Consider the following 18,170-nt stretch of genomic DNA (forward strand, 5'->3'; position numbering starts at 1 on the left):
AATTTTCACTTATACAGTAAGACTAGAATTTTGTCCATAGGACACAGATGCTCCCACATACTGTGCAGTTTCATATCAAGCTTCTTCACCTATATAGATGCATTTTGAACCAATTCTTTCAAAGAGTGAGGGGTTGAACACAAATTTCTATACTATACCCTATTTAGTAAAATTAACAAATGGCCATGACACTTGTCAAAATGGTCACAGCCCTTTCCTTTATGGTCATATTCAGATAAGGTTGTGCATCTGAGCAACACTGAATCCATTCCTTCAAAAAGTATATGTGGAGTTGAACATGCTAGATTTCTTCACTGGCCTATTTTGTGAAATTAATAAAGAGCCAGAATCCTAGAAAAAATAGCCACAAAAAAAGTCCATTATTTATGGTCGTCTTTGCATCAAGGTCCTTCATCTGTGGAACTTTCAAGTGTGTCCTTTCAATAGTGTTTAAGGAGTTGGATACACAAGATTTTTCTCTATATTCTATATAGTAAAACTATCAAAGGGCCATAACTGGTAAAAATAGTCACAAGAAAAGTTCCTTTATGGTCATCTGCACATCAAGCTTGTTCACAGTGACACTTTGAAGCAAATCAGGCTAATAGTGTGGGAGGAGTTGGACACGAAAGATTTTTCTCTATATTCTATGTAGCAAAACTATCAAAGGGTCATAACTGTGGTAAGATAGTCACAGGAAAAGTTCCTTCCTTTATAGTCATCTTCACATAAAGCTTGTTCATCTGTGACAGTTTGAAGCAAATCAAGCTAATAATGTGGGAGGAGTTGGACTCGCAAGATTTCGGGACAAACGTATGAAAGAACGTAAGGACGGCAGAAATGCTATATGCACCCCAATATATATATGGCAGCATAAAAACTGTGGTGTATAGTTCTGTATTTTGACAGGAAATTAAATGGCCATTATTGTCAAAGCTGTAACAACAAGAGCTGTCTCCATAGGATGACACATGCCCCCAATGGCACTTTGAATGAATAGTTATGACCGATGTTAGAGTTTAGGACCTTAGACCAACGGACCTGGGTCTTGCGCGCGACACGTCGTCTTACTGTGGTACACATTCATGCCCAATAATTTTAAAATCCATGCATGAATGACAAAGATATGGACCGGACACGCCCATCAATGCACTATCATGAAATATGACCTTTAACGTCTAAGTGTGACCTTGACCTTTGAGCTACAGACCTGGGTCTTGCACGCAACACGCCGTCTTACTGTGCCACACATCTATGCGTAGTTACTTGAAAATCCATCCATGGATGACAAAGATATGGACCGGACACGCCCATCAATGCACTATCATGAAAAATGACCTTTAACGTCTAAGTGTGACCTTGACCTTTGAGCTACGGACCTGGGTCTTGCGCGCAACACGTCGTCTTACTGTGGTACACATTCATGCCAAGTTATTTGAAAATCCATCCATGGATGACAAAGATATGGACCGGACACGAAAATTGCGGACAGACCGACAGACTGACGGTTCAAAAACTATATGCCTCCCTTCGGGGGCATAAAAATTATAAGTATACAAGTTACATTTTTGAGATTGATTCAAGTATTGAAGATGTTAATCAAATTGACTTTGTCTAGAATAGGTTATAAAAGAAGAAATTTCAATGTTGTGGCTCTCTTCTTAAAACATATTTAGGAATGTAATATAACAAAAGTACATTTTAAGAGCTTTTGTAATAAACATTTATTGAAAGAGTGTAACAAAGAATATAAAACATGATCTAACTGAAACATGAATGGAACTACGAATAATAGTGCATAGGATTTCTAAAATGAACACCACAGATGTGTTAAAGGTCAGCCTGCAACCTTTCACACAAAAGAATCTTTGATGAAAAAAAAAGACACATCTATACATAAGCTTTTAAACTATTGATCTGTGTAATGAACTATATGTACATTTTTTTCTGTGTCCGTATAACACATTTTAACATAATATCAGTAAAACAGTGGACAGTTGAAGTAACTTATAAATTCTTTAAAAATGAATCAGTACGAGATAGCACAATTTTGACAGCCCTTAATGTTGTGTTAAAATAAAACCTAATATAAGATGTTGCAGTGCTGAGCTGAAAGGTCCAGTGTACCTGGAAATATGCTTCATATTGGAAAGTGCTGGCTATATTATACTAAGTTAATTTAATTCTTCCATTGCCATAGTATATAATACCACATGAAAGGGAAAACATGACAAAATGTAATGTTAACACTTCTGTAAGTTTTCATATCACATAACACATAAACATGAACAGAAAATACCAAGGCAGAAATTGTGAAACAATAAACTGATATATCAAAGGCCCTCTATAGCGTTTGAGAGTACTATAATAAATGTGCAGGGCAGAAGTATATAAAACTGAAATTTGAAACCAGTCTCTAAACTGCTGCTTTTGACTGGTTCATACTGACATCAATTCTGAAACTGACCAATGGCAGAGCTGCTTTCTGAGACTGGTCTCCAAACTCTTGTTTTATAATCTTAGACTCTAGGACAAGACAACATAAAAATATATATCACAGTCTGGTTACATATTTACATAATTTTATTGTCACACACAATCACAACCAGTCCAAGCTTGATTTCCTACCAATTTATGATGAAATTATTGAACACATTCATTTATTTCTAAAATGTACTGTGAAAGCAGACCAGTCTACTTTCCAAATTTTTGATATCCTCGTGTCTGTCTGACAGGAATACTATTTCCCTTTAATGTTCGCACTGAAGATAAAAAATGTCCATAGTTTTGCTTTAGACACAACATCTGATTTGGGAAAAAAGGTAAAATTATAAAAATTAAATTGCTGACTAAAATGACTTCCAAGAGAGTTTCCAATATTTATATCTACATTTGTACTAAAGATGGAGATGAGTTTGAAAGATCACAGATTTCTGAGCATGATTAATTAACAAAGTGATTGTTGGATTGCCATGAAAACAGATCTCAGGAATGCTTCAGGTAAGGATTTCTTTTTTATGTCCATCAGTTCACAACACTGTGGTGTCCTAAAGCCGTATCCTGAATGAACTGCAAATATACAGAATAATAAATTGTAAATGGCTACAACAGGAACAGCTAATAGTAATAACTTATTTAAACCAGAAACACTACAGAATTATACGTGTAAATTGTCTGAGTGGATACTGAAATCAATCAAACGCAAAAATGCGTCAGATATTTACCAGCAGAAGAGCAATGACTACAGAAGGGCTTGATTCATAACTACACCGGGCAATCTCGACCATGTGATCGGTACACCAAAATCAGTTGTGTTTCCATTCGGTTATTCAGCATGTCTCACAGGTGTACCACATTGTTGCCCAAGCATTTAACTCTATTGAAACAAGTGCAAATCTGCCGAAATCAGTGCGCCAGGTACATAATCGAGCCCGCATAATGTTGCACAATATGCCAGACATAAACGTAACAGTTATGTATATCCAGTTACAAGACAGGATGAAGCTTACAAGCTTAAAGGCATAAATAAGCTACACATCTGCATCTACTCCGAACACAAAATGCAGGAAGAAAAGCTCTGTATCACCAAAAAAAATAAGTAAATACATCTTAGGCGGTGTGTATATAAACCATTTCAACAAATCTTCTTTAACAAGAGGACCATGATGGTCCTGAATCGCTCACCTCTTCCCACATGACCCAGTTTTGAGTATGACGTCATTTTTTCTATTATTTGACATAGTGACCTAGTTTTTGAGCTCATGTGACCCAGTTTTGAACTTGACCTAGATATTATCAAGATAAAAATTCAGACCAATTTTCATGAAGATCCATTGAAAAATATGGTCTCAAGAGAGGTCACAAGGTTTTTCTATTATCTGACCTATTGACCTAGTTTTCGAAGGTACGTGACCCTGTTTTGAACTTTATCTAGATATCATCAAGGTGAACATTCTCACTAATTTTCATGAAGATCTCATGAAAAATATGGCCTCTAGAGAGGTCACAAGGTTTTTCTATTTTTAAACCTACTGGCCTAGTTTTTGACCGCATGTGACCCAGTTTCAAAATTGACCTAGATATCATCAAGGTGAACATTCAGATCAATTTTCATGAAGATCTCATGAAATATATGGCCTCTAGAGAGGTCACAAGGTTTTTCTATTTTTAGACCTACTGACCTAGTTTTTGATCGCACGTGACCCAGTTTCGAACCTGACCTAGATATCATCAAGATGAACATTCAGACCAACTTTCATACAGATCCCATGAAATATATGGCCTTTAGAGAGGTCACAAGGTTTTTCTATTATCTGACCTACTGACCTAGTTTTTGACGTGACCCAGTTTCGAACTTGACCTAGATATCATCAAGGTGAACGTTCTGACCAATTTTCATGAAGATCTTGTGAAATATATGGCCTCTAGAGAGGTCACAAGCTTTTTCTATTTTTAGACCTACTGACCTAGTTTTTGAAGGCACGTGACCCAGTTTCGAACTTGACCTAGATATCATCAAGGTGAACATTCTGACCAATTTCCATGAAGATCTTATGAAATATATGGCCTCTAGAGAGGCCACAAGGTTTTTCTATTTTTAGACCTACTGACCTAGTTTTTGACGGCACGTGACCCAGTTTCGAACTTGACCTAGATATCATCAAGATGAACATTCTGACCAATTTTCATGAAGATCTTGTGAAATATATGGCCTCTAGAGAGGTCACAAGGTTTTTCTATTTTTAGACCTACTGACCTAGTTTTTGACCGCACGTGACCCAGTTTCGAACCTGACCTAGATATCATCAAGATGAACATTCAGACCAACTTTCATACAGATCCCATGAAAAATATGGCCTTTAGAGAGGTCACAAGGTTTTTTCATTATCTGACCTACTGACCTAGTTTTTGATGGCACGTGACCCAGTTTCGAACTTGACCTAGATATCATCAAGGTGAACGTTCTGACCAATTTTTCATGAAGATCTTGTGAAATATATGGCCTCCAGAGAGGTCACAACGTTTTTCTATTTTTAGACCTACTGACCTAGTTTTTGACCGCATGTGACCCAGTTTCGAACTTGACCTAAATATATTCAAGGTGAACATTCTGACTAATTTCCGTGAAGATCTATGAAAATATATGGCCTCTAGAGAGGTCACAAGGTTTTTCTATTTTTAGACTACTGACCTAGTTTTGAAGGCACGTGACCCAGTTTCAAACTTGACCTAGATATCATCAAGATGAACATTCTGACCAATTTTCATGAAGATCTTGTGAAATATATGGCCTCTAGAGAGGTCACAAGGTTTTTCTATTTTTAGACCTACTGACCTAGTTTTTGATGGCACGTGACCCAGTTTCGAACTTGACCTAGATATCATCAAGATGAACATTCTGACCAACTTTCATAAAGATTCCATGAAAAATGTGACCTCTAGAGTGGTCACAAGCAAAAGTTTACGGACGGACGCACGCACGCACGGACGCACGCACGGACGGACGACAGACGACGGACACCGCGCGATCACAAAAGCTCACCTTGTCACTTTGTGACAGGTGAGCTAAAAATAACAGGAAACTGAACCAAGTGCCAGTATGATTGGTTTGTGATATGCACAAAATGTTTTCATTGTATTATTTTACAAAAGTTGTAGCTAGCAAAGAAACTTACTTAACAAAATCAGGAGCTTTTGATATGACATGTTCAAATTCAGCAAATGAGAGAGAATCATCGTCATCTAAATCTGCCTCCTCAAATATCTGTAAGACAAAACATAACATAAGGTTAGTTACATGGTCTCAGCATTTAGTTTTGTTCCAAAAAAAACTTCCTTTGTAAAGTTCAGAAGGATCTTACATGCCTGTCAATAGAGGAGCCAAAGGAAAGCAGGAAATTGGGCACAAGGGAAGTTTTTTATCGCACTGTAAAAGGGTTGTGAAAACACCTGTCAAGTGGACCTATAAGACAGCACCTGGATTATGAAGCCATAGTTATGATGTCACAATGGGCATGTGTAGTTTGTATTTTCTAAAGGAAAAGGTAAGGTGAAATACCACCAGAATATCCTCGTTTCCCCCGACCCATCTGAAGTAGCAGAAGAACTAGATTAACAGCAAGATGTACAGTTTCAGATTCTTGTACTTAATATCTCCATTAACAGAAGTGACATACTTTTGTTGCAGGTCAAAATATTTACATGAAGAAAGTAGCACTATTCTGAAGATACTTGCCATGTTCATCCATACACAGGTAACAATAATACAAGTCAATAAAATGAGAATTTTACAGCATTGTCAGACGCTCTTTTCTATTTTTTATCAGCTGTGGGGAAACAGTTCTAAAGTTGTCCCTACTACCACCAAACAATATCACTGACTGTTCCCAAAACACCCATGAAATGACTGTTTTATTATCTACCATCTGATCAACCAACTCAGGTTTTTTTTTAAATTTCTACTTTATACAATACTACATTTAAGCTATGCATCATTACATTGGTATCCAAGGGTGATAGCTGGAAACTTTTCAATGTTAACAATATCTTGAATACTGTCAATTTAATGGTCAACAATGTACATGTACTGCTCCCTGAGTAAAAATAAACTGGGCAAAAAATAATTTTGATTCTTTTTAGAAATCTACATATTTTACATGTTGTATAATTTCAGTAATTGTTCCATTATATAAGAGAACCTTTTTGGGGAAAAGGTGTACGAAACAGTAGTTCTTAATGTCTGAAAATGCCAAATAACCGAGATATAATTTAAAAGAAACAAACATATTTTGGCAGCTTTTCTAGATAAAGAACAGTATCATCTCATAGTGAACACTTGTGTCCAGCAATATCATTATCCCTTCATAGATGGCACAGTTATGGAATGAGCAAGATATAGACCCAAGTAATAAACGGAATAAAATGCTGTTTAACTTTGACCCCTGATGCCACCTTGACCTTGAGTTCAAGGTCTGGGAGTTGCACAAGACATATTGTTTCATAATAATGGTAGTCTTCCCTTTGACCTCCAAGTCTGACCATGACCTTTAAGCTATAGGGGTCTGACAGTTGCTTAAAACATCTCCACTCATTGTGAGAGACAAGTGTGCCAAGTAATATCAGAATCCCTTTAGTTTATGGATGACAGAGTTACAGACAGTATACGAAAGTATGGATGGACAGATGGATGGAGAAGTGCAATCTCATTGCCCCTGAAACTGGTTTTCAACCAGTAGAGGACTTATAATCACCAACATTTTCTACTAAAATTCCTAGGCAAGTTACTTGGCAATGATATCTACTGCAATGGTCTTACATTGTCAATGAGTTGCTGCATGTCTTCATCCTCCAGTTTCTGATCTCCTGTCAATCTGTCAACAACTTCTTTCAGATCTCTACTTGAAATCATGTCATCCTCGTCAAAATCTAAAAGACGTTTAAAACACAACACTTCAAATACTGTGAAATCATTTAATTTGTAAGCACAATGTAGTTTTAACCACAACCATGAAATCGGAGAAAACTAGTAACTGCAATGAAAACCATAACATTTCCTAAAATTTCTTTTCATTATAAATGCAAACATCTTTAAAGGAGTTACTTGATCTTCCTCATTTTCAGATATTTTCACAAAGAGCATAAAGACAGAAAGACCTTAAATATCATATTTGAGTTTTTCCACTAGGCAAGTTTTAAGTGAACTGCAACAGATGTCAGGCAGTAAAAGACTATAAAAGTGAATTTTGGACACTTGTCTCAGAATGCAACCTTGCCATTGATCAAATAAAGCACAGTGCTGAGAGAACCTAACAGACCAGTCTTAACACTCAGCTTTATAGATACCGGCAGTTCCCTTTATTTACAATTATTTCTCTCCCTTGAAAAAATTTGGCAGCCACTTTGGGTATCAAAATTCTAGATATCTAAATACAGCTTACAAAATCAGTAAAAACAAATTAAAGGTATGACGACGCTTGTCATAACCATTCAAATATGTAAGATTGAACATGTAGCTATAACAAATAGAATATTTTATCAGTAAACAGAGTTTCACAGTACTGTGAGAAATTCTTGTTTAATCTGTAGCAGATTTTATGGTAAGAATGACCCCCCAAAATGATGGCCAGGGGAGATAATTTTGTGGAAAGCATCTATAACTAGAGGTGCTTTTGAGAAAAGCGCATGTCTCCCATGACTGCCTAATCATCTGAATAGTAAGTCTGTCTTTATATACTGTTTGCAGCCTATTGGTATCAGTTGGAGTTGGAGTAGGAGTAACCGGTCTACATGTCTACAACTCTGTATCGGTAATTATGTTTCAAGGGCCATAATTTCGAAGTGCCTGGGTCGATTTGGCTAGTTATCCAACTTGGCCGAGGACTTATTGCAAACACATTTTGTTCAAGTTTGGTGAAGATCGGATGAGAAATGTTCGACTTAAGAGTGCGGAAAAGCTTTGTGACAGAAAGACAGACACACACACACACACACAGACAGGAGTAAATCAATATGTCTCCCATACCACTGTGTGGTGGGAGACATAATAATGTTGTACATTTGTGATGCCCTGATTTCAAGAAGTTTACCATATATTCTGAAGGCATATTCCACTTTCACACTCTTTGGAGCATTGTCACTGAAGACGGACATCATGTCCAGGAAATCTTCGAATGTCATGTCACCATCTTTGCTGGATGAAAAAACTTGACAAATACGATCTTTAAATGGATTCACCTGCAAAAATGTAGCCTCAAATAAACACCATGTACTACTTATGTTAACAAGCTTTCCCCTAAAACTGGAATTATTAAACATTTTGGTGTACTTCTACAGAAAATTACAGCCGTATACCATAATGAACATGCATTCAAAGAGATGTTTATGAGAGGATCACTGGTGTACCGTTCATCCCTGAAGTTGCATGTTTCACTCCTCTTAAACCATGATCACACAGTACGAGAAGTATTTTTTTCTATTTTTCGCTAAGAACCTGACTCTAGTATTGCAAGGAGTTTTCTCACATAATCGAGACTAAAAGAGCAATGTCATCATCAATGGCAAAACAAATCCTACATATCTGTTTATTACACCCAATCAGACTCAGAAACAAGTACCTTTAGTTCTGGAAGTTCCAGTATTTCGTCTCGTCTCAGTTTTGCATTCTTATCCTTGTCTACGGCCTCTGAATTCAGCATAGAAAATCTCTTGAACACACTGGAAAATAGATAAAAATATTTATACCATTTATTTATCTTTATCTTTGACTTGTATAATCACTCATCAGTCAGGGGTGTAACTGTTTCAAGTTATCGCAGTTTATAACCCATCTGAGTTATTGCTTATACTTTCATAACTTGTTTCAGTTATCATAAAAAATTACAAAGCCCTCCTGTGCCAATTCTAGTTTACCAATTATTTTCATATATGTGGCTGGATATCACCTACGTAGGTTTATAAATTTCACTTATATGGCATCATATTTTCGCCATTTGATGAAATAAGTGAGCAAAATGGTATTTAATTGAAGCCAATGTATTTAACTATGAAATAAAATACATACAGATACACTATGAGTGTCCGTGGCATACAAAGAGGCAACTATCGGTACCTTAGGTATAGATGCAGGCCATTTGGGGTATCAGGGTTATACAGACAGACCATCAGAGCTATACATACATGTATATGCCAGTTTGGACATATACTAATTACGCTTCACAACTTTGCATCGATAGCATAAAATAAGTTTGCATGCATACAAAGGATACCACAGGTGACATGTAAGACTGTATTCCTATAATACCCAAAGTAACATATCATATACTAATGTGGATTGCAAGACGAAATGTGGCAGTTCAATGTGCAAATGCTACCGATCCAACCAGGCTTGCATGTTTGAATGTGATGCGAGGCTATTTATATACCAACTGTAGAAATGTACATGGCAACGAGGACAATAAAGTTGTGACATTTTTTAAAACAATGTCCTCTGGTATTGTGTATAAGGAAAAGACTATGAGCAAGATTGAACTGTGTGAACTACGTTGTGCAGTATTTGAATAAGTGTTAAATACTAATTATATTCTTAATGCATGGAATATTTGCAAGCTTTACTTGGACATTTATAAAACTGATAAGATTCTTATCAATGGTTAAGAACAGATATAAGCGTATTAAATGAACGTTTTAAATGCATATTTGATACATTTTAATTAATATTCATGAGTATGCAAATGAGCTGAAAAACACTTAATTAATATTTGTGAATACTAAGAGTAAGATAAGATAGTGGAACTAACAACCAACACAGATTAAAATTTACAGATTTATTAAGGTTTCGATGGAGGCCTTGAGAAACAAAAATCAAACAACACCAAATCATAGAAAGAAAGAGTTGTTCGACATGAAAATTGAATAGCATGTAAAACATGTATATTACTTTACGAAACAAGTGTCAGTATACTGATATATACATTGAATTCCGGAAAAGGGCTGCCTAAAGGGGCTCCACTTCCGGACAGTTAAACGCTGATATCTGTGGTGAATTTTATCGAGTGATGATGTCTATTTAAGGCCGTATTGAAGGAACTTAATTCCTCTCTGGAGTGTGGCCATATCATGAATATATCGTGGATATACCTCCACCATACTAGCGGAGAGAGTGGATATCGGGATAGGAAATCCTGCTCTATCTTGTCCATGAAAATAATTGCGTAGCTGGGGGCACATTTTGTGCCCATGGTGGTTCCTGAAATCTGTTCGTAGAATGTATCGTCGAATCTGAAACAGGTTTTGGTAAGTATGAAATGTAGTAACCGTAGTATGATCCAGGTTTTCGGTTCTTTGTTGCTCCTAGTTTCTAGTGCTTGTTTAGTTGCTATTAAACCATCTTTGTGTGGTATATTCGTGTATAGCGATGTTACATCTATGGTGACCAGGTATGCGTTTTGGGGTATATCTCCTAATTCTTTTAGCTTCCGTAGGAAATGGTAGGTATCTTTGATATATGACTGCGTTTCTTTAGCCAAAGGTTGTAGATAATAATCTATGAATTCCGATAATTTTTCAGTAGGGCTTCCACATGCTGATACTATAGGTCGTCCCGGGTTATTTTGTTTGTGTATTTTGGGTAGTAAGTAGAAGATTGGTGTTCTGCAATTTTTAGGGGTGAGGTAAGCGATATGTTTGGGATTAAGGAGTGAATGTTTTTTTAGATATGATAAGAAGTTGTTGATTTCTCTCGTGGTTTGATTAGTTAAGTCTCCGTTGCTTCTTCTGTATGTGTTGGTGTCATTTAGTTGTCTAAGCCCTTCATTGATATAGTCATTCTTGTTAAGCAGGACTATTGCTCCTCCCTTGTCCGCGGGTTTGATAACAATGTTGTTGTTTTCTTGTAGTTCTTTTATTGCTTGGTATTCATCTGGTGTAATGTTTAGGTTGATGTTGGTTGTGTTTTTTGACGTTAGTAGTTCATGTTGCGTGATAGATAAAAAGGAATCTAAGTTGCTATGTTTTCCTGTAGGTGGGGTCCATCCTGAGCTGCTATTGAAAGGGTCGTATATGTGCTCTGTAGAATTGTTGAAATGTTGTTTAAGTCTCATTCTCCTATCAAACAGTAAGATATCTCTGTGTAGTTCTATATTATTTGAGGATTTTGGCGTAGGGCAGAAAGAAAGTCCTAGACATAAAATCATTTTTTCTTCTTTGGTAGGGTTGTGGTTCGATAAGTTTATAACATATTTGTGGTAATTTCGAAGGAGTAAATTCTGTTCGTGTTTTAATTTTGAGCGAAATCTTCTATTTGGCATGGTCGGCGTGGAGTGGGATAAATTATGTTTATTGTGTACTTGATTTGTGAAGAACATTATTCCAAAATCAAAACATCTTACTATCTCAAAACGTGGTTTATATGTGAAATGTAAATATTGTCAGTTTTTTCAATATTTGTCTCTTTTAATGACTATTATACCCCACCCACTTTTGACAGTATGTGCTCTTGCAAACAATAAATAATGCTACAAACAGATATATATTTATATAAAGTAATGTTTCAAACGTGATATTGCTTATTTTTGTCCATTTATAAACAAAAATAATGAAGATTTGATCTTTGAATTATTTGAAAATATCATTTTTAACGAATTATCCGCCCATTTTTTAAGTTTTCATAAATATTCATAAGTATGTAAATGAGAACATTTTTGATTAAGTGTTTGTAAATAAATGTACAAAGCCCTGGCTTCATTTTGATACCATTGTTGTTATTCTACACCGATAAATGACCAAGATACAAGGTATTTATGTGACACACATGAAAATATGCACCGAATGACCTTTGACCTCGTTTATTTCGCTATAAAGGGCCTCTCAAGGGTGACTACCGGGCAAGTCTTTCTTGTGGCATCTAATAGATAACGTTTAACATGGTAGTCGTCCATCTTCAGAGAATGCTACTCAAGACACAATTTTGAAAACTCTAGGCATACTATTCCTCATCTTGAATGAGACTAATGCAATTATTTCCTGAATCCTTGAACTTTTATCTTTCCAGCTATGCAGTAAACTTTTTTACGCAAGGCTGATAAAGTTTTATGCAAAATTTTTAATGCTATAAAACTCTTTACATCCCATGCTTATCAGGTCATGATCACACAAAAAAAGAATTTGATTAACCACAGTTTGCTACTAATTTCACTTTAAAGATCACTTTGTGAGAACTGCAAAAAGACTTTTTTTGAATAACTAAATTAACTTACCTGAGTTAACTATATATATTCTACAACTAATACAGGTTATAAAATGCTTGAAAAAGTAACTGAAATAGGATACATAACTTAAAACAGTTACACCCCTGACTGCTCATAAAATGCCTAGCTGACAATTTTATCTGCATTTGTTTCAAGTTCTGTGTCAACATTTAAAAGATCATCTATTTACTGTGAGATACAATCAAGACTTCATGTACACTCCTGCCATTCCAGGAATGCAATTACCAATACCTGTATAAACATTCGTAAGTTTTAATAAATTGAGACAGCTTTCCAAAGCACATAAAATAGGAAGACAAGAAAGTAGAAGTAAGATTCTTGCATAAATAAGAAGTAGGCCCAAATGGGCCTAAGTTGCTCACCTGAGGACCTTGACTTTTGACACTGCTTCTGACCAAGTCTGGTAAACATCCATTAAAGAGCTCACTAAATATGTTAAAAATTACTTTAAGCCTTTTCTATTTTTTGCCCAGATCTATCAAGTGACTCGTGAAGAAAAGTATATTGAAAGCTTTTCTAGTTTTAGCTCTGGCATCCCCTCAAATCCATTTCAAAAGAAGAAAATACAACGATCCTACAGACCAAGTTTTGTGAACACCTATATCGTATCATGTGGTTCTCGAAAAGTTGTTAAAAAAATCTTTTTTGTTTTAAATTTTCAGCTCTGTCATTCGAATAAACTTGAGTTTCATGCCAGGATCCTACACATCAAGCTGATATACATTGTAATTCTGACAAGTAGTTTCGGAGGAGAAGATGTTTAAATGCTACTGTTGATAAAGAACAACAGACCATCCACATATTTTAATACTAAGCTCATCCTGAATAAAGTTCAGGTGAGCTAAAAGGAAATAAAAACAAGAGGACCATGATGGTCCTGAATCGCTCACCTCTTCCCACATGACCCAGTTTTGAGTATGACGTCATTTTTTCTATTATTTGACATAGTGACCTAGTTTTTGAGCTCATGTGACCCAGTTTTGAACTTGACCTAGATATTATCAAGATAAAATTCTGACCAATTTTCATGAAGATCCATTGAAAAATATGGTCTCTAGAGAGGTCACAAGGTTTTTCTATTATTTGACCTATTGACCTAGTTTTCGAAGGTACGTGACCCTGTTTTGAACTTTACCTAGATATCATCATGGTGAACAATCTCACTAACTTTCATGAAGATTTCATGAAAAATATGGTGCCTAGAGGTCACAAGGTTTTTCTATTTTTATACCTACTGGCCTAGTTTTTGACCGCATGTGACCCAGTTTCGAAACTGACCTAGATATCATCAACGTGAACATTCAGATCAATTTTCATGAAGATCCATTGAAAAATATGGCCTCTAGAGAGGTCAAAAGATTTTCCCAATTTTAGACCTACTGACCTAGTTTTTGACCGCACGTGACCCAGTTTCAAACTTGACCTAGATATCATCATGATGAACATTCAGACCAACTTTCATACAGATCCCGTGAAAAGTATGGCCTCTAGAGAGGTCACAAGGTTTTTTTATTATTTGACCTACTGACCTAGTTTTTTAAGGCACGTGACCCAGTTTCAAACTTGACCTAGATATCATCAAGGTGAACATTCTGACCAATTTTCATGAAGATCCATTCAAAGGTATGGCCTCTAGAGAGGTCACAAGGTTTTTCTATTTCAAGACCTACTGACCTAGTTTTTGAACGCAGTTGACCCAGTTTCAAACTTGACCTATATATCATCAAGACAAACATTCAGACCAACTTTCATACAGATCCCATGAAAAATATGGCCTCTAGAGAGGTCACAACGTTTTTTCATTATTTGACCTACTGACCTAATTTTAGAAGGCACGTGACCCACTTTCAAACTTGACCTAGATATCATCAAGATGAACATTCTGACCATTTTAATGGAGATCCATTCACAAGTATGGCCTCCAGAGAGGTCACAAGGTTTTTCTATTTTTAGACCTACTGACCTAGTTTTTGACCGCAGATGACCCTTTTTCGAATCTGACCTAGATATCATCAAGATGAACATTCAGACAAACTTTCAAACAGATCCCATGAAAAATATGGCCTTTAGAGAGGTCACAAGGTTTTTCTATTATTTGATCTACTGACCTAGTTTTTGAGGGCATGTGACCCACTTTCGAACTTGACCTAGATATCATCAAGGTGAACATTCTGACCAATTTTCATGAAGATCTCATGAAATATATGGCCTCTAGAGAGGTCACAAGGTTTTTCTATTTTTAGACCTACTGACCTAGCTTTTGACCGCACGTGACCCAGTTTCAAACTTGACTTAGATATCATCAAGATGAACATTTAGACCAACTTTCATACAGATCCCATGAAAAATATGGCCTTTAGAGAGGCTACAAGGTTTTTCTATTATTTGACCGACTGACCTAGTTTTTGATGGCACGTGTCCCAGTTTCGAACTTGACCTAGATATCATAAGGTGAACATTCTGACCAATTTTCATGAAGATCTTGTGAAATATATGGCCTCTAGAGAGGTCACAAGGTTTTTCTATTTTTAGACCTACTGACCTAGTTTTTGACGGCACATGACCCAGTTTCGAACTTGACCTAGATATCATCAAGATGAACATTCTTACCAACTTTCATAAAGATCCCACGAAAAATGTGACCTCTAGAGTGGTCACAAGCAAAAGTTTACGCACGCACATACTCACGCACGGACGACAGACGCTGCGTGATCACAAAAGCTCACCTTGTCACTATGTGACAGGTGAGCTAAAAATGGAAGATTAACAGTTTAAACTGTTTATACTTACTGTAGTATCTCCTTCTTTGTGAAGTATGTCAGCTCCTGTAAACAAAATGAGAAAAAATTACAGTTCAAATCATAGGTAACAAATCCAGTACAGATTTAATATATGACAAGAGACCAATTTTCTTTACAAATCTTAATTAAGCGAGCATATATTATTTCTTCAAATTCTTATAACCATTATGCATGTTCTCCATTTGGTTTTCGCAGTCATGAGAATTTATGCTTCTGGTTGAAAAAGCTACATGTACCCCATGGGGATTTGAATTTGTGGAACATAAAATGAATGGGACTTGTACATGTTTGTTGGGATTAATTAAATTTGTGGATTTTGATCGCAGACAAATGGGTTTTGAAGTCTAACTTGTCTATAGACAGGTGAAAACTATTGGGGTTTCGAAACCCAAGAGACATACAAATGTACTAGGGAAGCCTGTGCGATTTAACACGTTTTTGTTTGTGAAAAACATAGAAATGTACATAAATAGGAAGACTAAATGAGTCTAAAGTCTAATATCCAGTGTGCTCAGATCTTGGATACATGTAGGTATAGGAATAATCAAGCTTCATCCAACATATGGCACCTGGCCTCTGGACCACTTCAACATTGTTAGTATTCATCTTGGTTTAAGCTTAAGGGCTCCAGATTGTATTAGCATATGCCAGCTTAGGCCTTCTAAGCCATTTTTTTTTTTCAATTTTTCATAGTTTGGTAATGTTTTGCTTTATGAATCCAAGAGTTTTATATTAAGTATTTGTGGTTATTCTGGAGATGTGATTGTTATAATGTATGATTGGACGTGTCCAGGGGTATGGATCCTTATCTCTAGAATCAGATTCTAGAGGTACGGTATGGATCCGTACCCCTAGACAACCCTGTTAGAAACTATCTAAGAGTACAGACCACCTTCTTCTATATCTTGCGAATTAATTATTAAAATAGTTAATTTTGTTACAAATGAAAGATCAAAATACCATTTAAGGTAAAGATTTTGGCGAATATTGCTTAAACCTTATTTGCAATTTCTTTTGCAAGAAAATTCAAGAAGTACATAACCCACAATATCTGGAAAAAGGAGGTCTGTACTCCTAGACAATCCTTAACAGAGTTGTCTAGACATATGGATCCTTACCTCTAGAACCAGATTCTAGTCAAAGATATTTTGAATCCGGGATAGACAGGATAGTATTTATTTTTTATTTTTAATGACTTTTTTAAGGGTTGAATTGCTCGTGCCATTGGTTCACCCAGATCTGCACAAGGTCTTATAGTCAAAGTAATTTGACGGTAAGATTGTTTTATTTATGCGACAGACAATCTAACCATCAAAACTCCAAAGGACCAAAATAATAGAGGATAAATCACAGTACACCATCATGTAAAGTTATTGGTTTTATTGCTTGGTCATTTTACTGTGTAGACATGGTAAATGTTAATCATGTACAGTACATACTTTGGTTTAAATCACCAGAAAATTTGTAATTTTGGAAATTATTTGATAATTTTTACATAAATCAATGGGGAATTGAATCCCATTTTGTTACATGTATGCAAGTTTTATCTGAATTTGTCTCATATTTGCAACAAAATCAGCATTTAAACCCATATCAGCAGCAGCAATGACAATTTTTATTGGAAATTTCCTCCACCATTTTGGTCTTAAAATTGTTTGACGCAAGTTGAGATATTGCCCATAACAATTAACAATCATTCAAATTATATTTCCTAGGATCGCATCAAATTATTTGAACTTCAACTTCATAAAGGTCTTGCTGCAAGCAAAGAAGTATAAAATACACGGAATGGCAACTGGCTGTAATCTCACGTGATCTCGTGTCTGAGCGTGAATTGGCGTTATTTTAGTAAAAACAAACATCGGCAACCATGGCGTTATAATTTGTACCTTTAATACTACATTTAAAATACATGTTACCTTCTAAAACAACATTAGTATAATGTGAAATAGACACAAAGTACACGTTTCTTACCATCAAAAGAAGCGTGGTCATACGATGATAATTAATTTACCGATGAATAATTGCTTTCGCATACAAAATGGCGCGTGGAGAACGCGTCACTTCCATTAAACAAGATCTCATTCAGTTGTCACATTTGTTTTGGTGAGATTTGCTCTATATGCCTTTCAAGTTGCCGATCGATCTATTTATTTTTATAGCTCTTTGCTGCAAGGACTGGAAATCTGACTTTAAAGGTAGACCGCTGTATCATCTGCAGAGTCGAACTTGGAATTTTGAGAGAGAGGAACGAAACTGATAAGATTAAACGTGAAATAATTCAAATGAATAAAATCGTGACAAATATTAATTGACGTCATAATCATCCGACAAAATTATCAGGAAATATGGTTAAGTAGGTCACTAAATTTTAGAGATTTTTTAGAGATCTATTGCGGCAATACAGGGAGTATATTAAACCTTCATTTATTTACTCTACATACTTGATAATCGTTGAGCTCTTGCTCAGTGAAAACGCTCTGAGAACTGCCCATTTTAACGACAATAATTGTTGTTTACACTTGTTTCCAAAACGGACTCCGAAGGAATGAATAAAACAAAAGTTACCCGAGTGTTTCAACTTTTAACCGAAAAGTAGACCTAA

At 35.8% G+C, this 18,170-nt stretch overlaps 1 protein-coding gene across 1 annotated transcript; it reads right to left on the minus strand.

The window, feature by feature from the left end:
• Positions 1–1,699: 1,699 nt before the first annotated feature.
• LOC123524013 (calcium and integrin-binding protein 1-like) lies at positions 1,700–18,144 on the minus strand. The gene is made up of 7 exons (XM_045301878.2): positions 18,010–18,144; positions 15,555–15,589; positions 9,114–9,213; positions 8,586–8,733; positions 7,316–7,425; positions 5,676–5,764; positions 1,700–3,069 (listed from the first exon to the last, which is right to left on the minus strand). Exons 1-7 carry the CDS (start codon positions 18,058–18,060, stop codon positions 3,048–3,050), a joined length of 555 nt encoding a protein of 184 aa, XP_045157813.1. The 5' UTR covers positions 18,061–18,144; the 3' UTR covers positions 1,700–3,047.
• Positions 18,145–18,170: the final 26 nt, after the last annotated feature.

The sequence above is a fragment of the Mercenaria mercenaria genome, chromosome 3 (assembly GCF_021730395.1).
Source record: "Mercenaria mercenaria strain notata chromosome 3, MADL_Memer_1, whole genome shotgun sequence".
Classification (NCBI taxonomy): domain Eukaryota; kingdom Metazoa; phylum Mollusca; class Bivalvia; order Venerida; family Veneridae; genus Mercenaria; species Mercenaria mercenaria.

Coding starts and splice junctions, on each gene's coding strand:
- LOC123524013 (XM_045301878.2), bottom strand. CDS start 18,060: ATGGGCAGTTCTCAGAGCGTTTTCACTGAGCAAGAGCTCAACGATTAT. Junction 9,214..15,554: donor ACAAAGAAGGAGATACTACA/GTAAGTATAAAC, acceptor TCTATTTTCCAG/TGTGTTCAAGAGATTTTCTA. Junction 8,734..9,113: donor TGGAACTTCCAGAACTAAAG/GTACTTGTTTCT, acceptor ACATTTTTGCAG/GTGAATCCATTTAAAGATCG.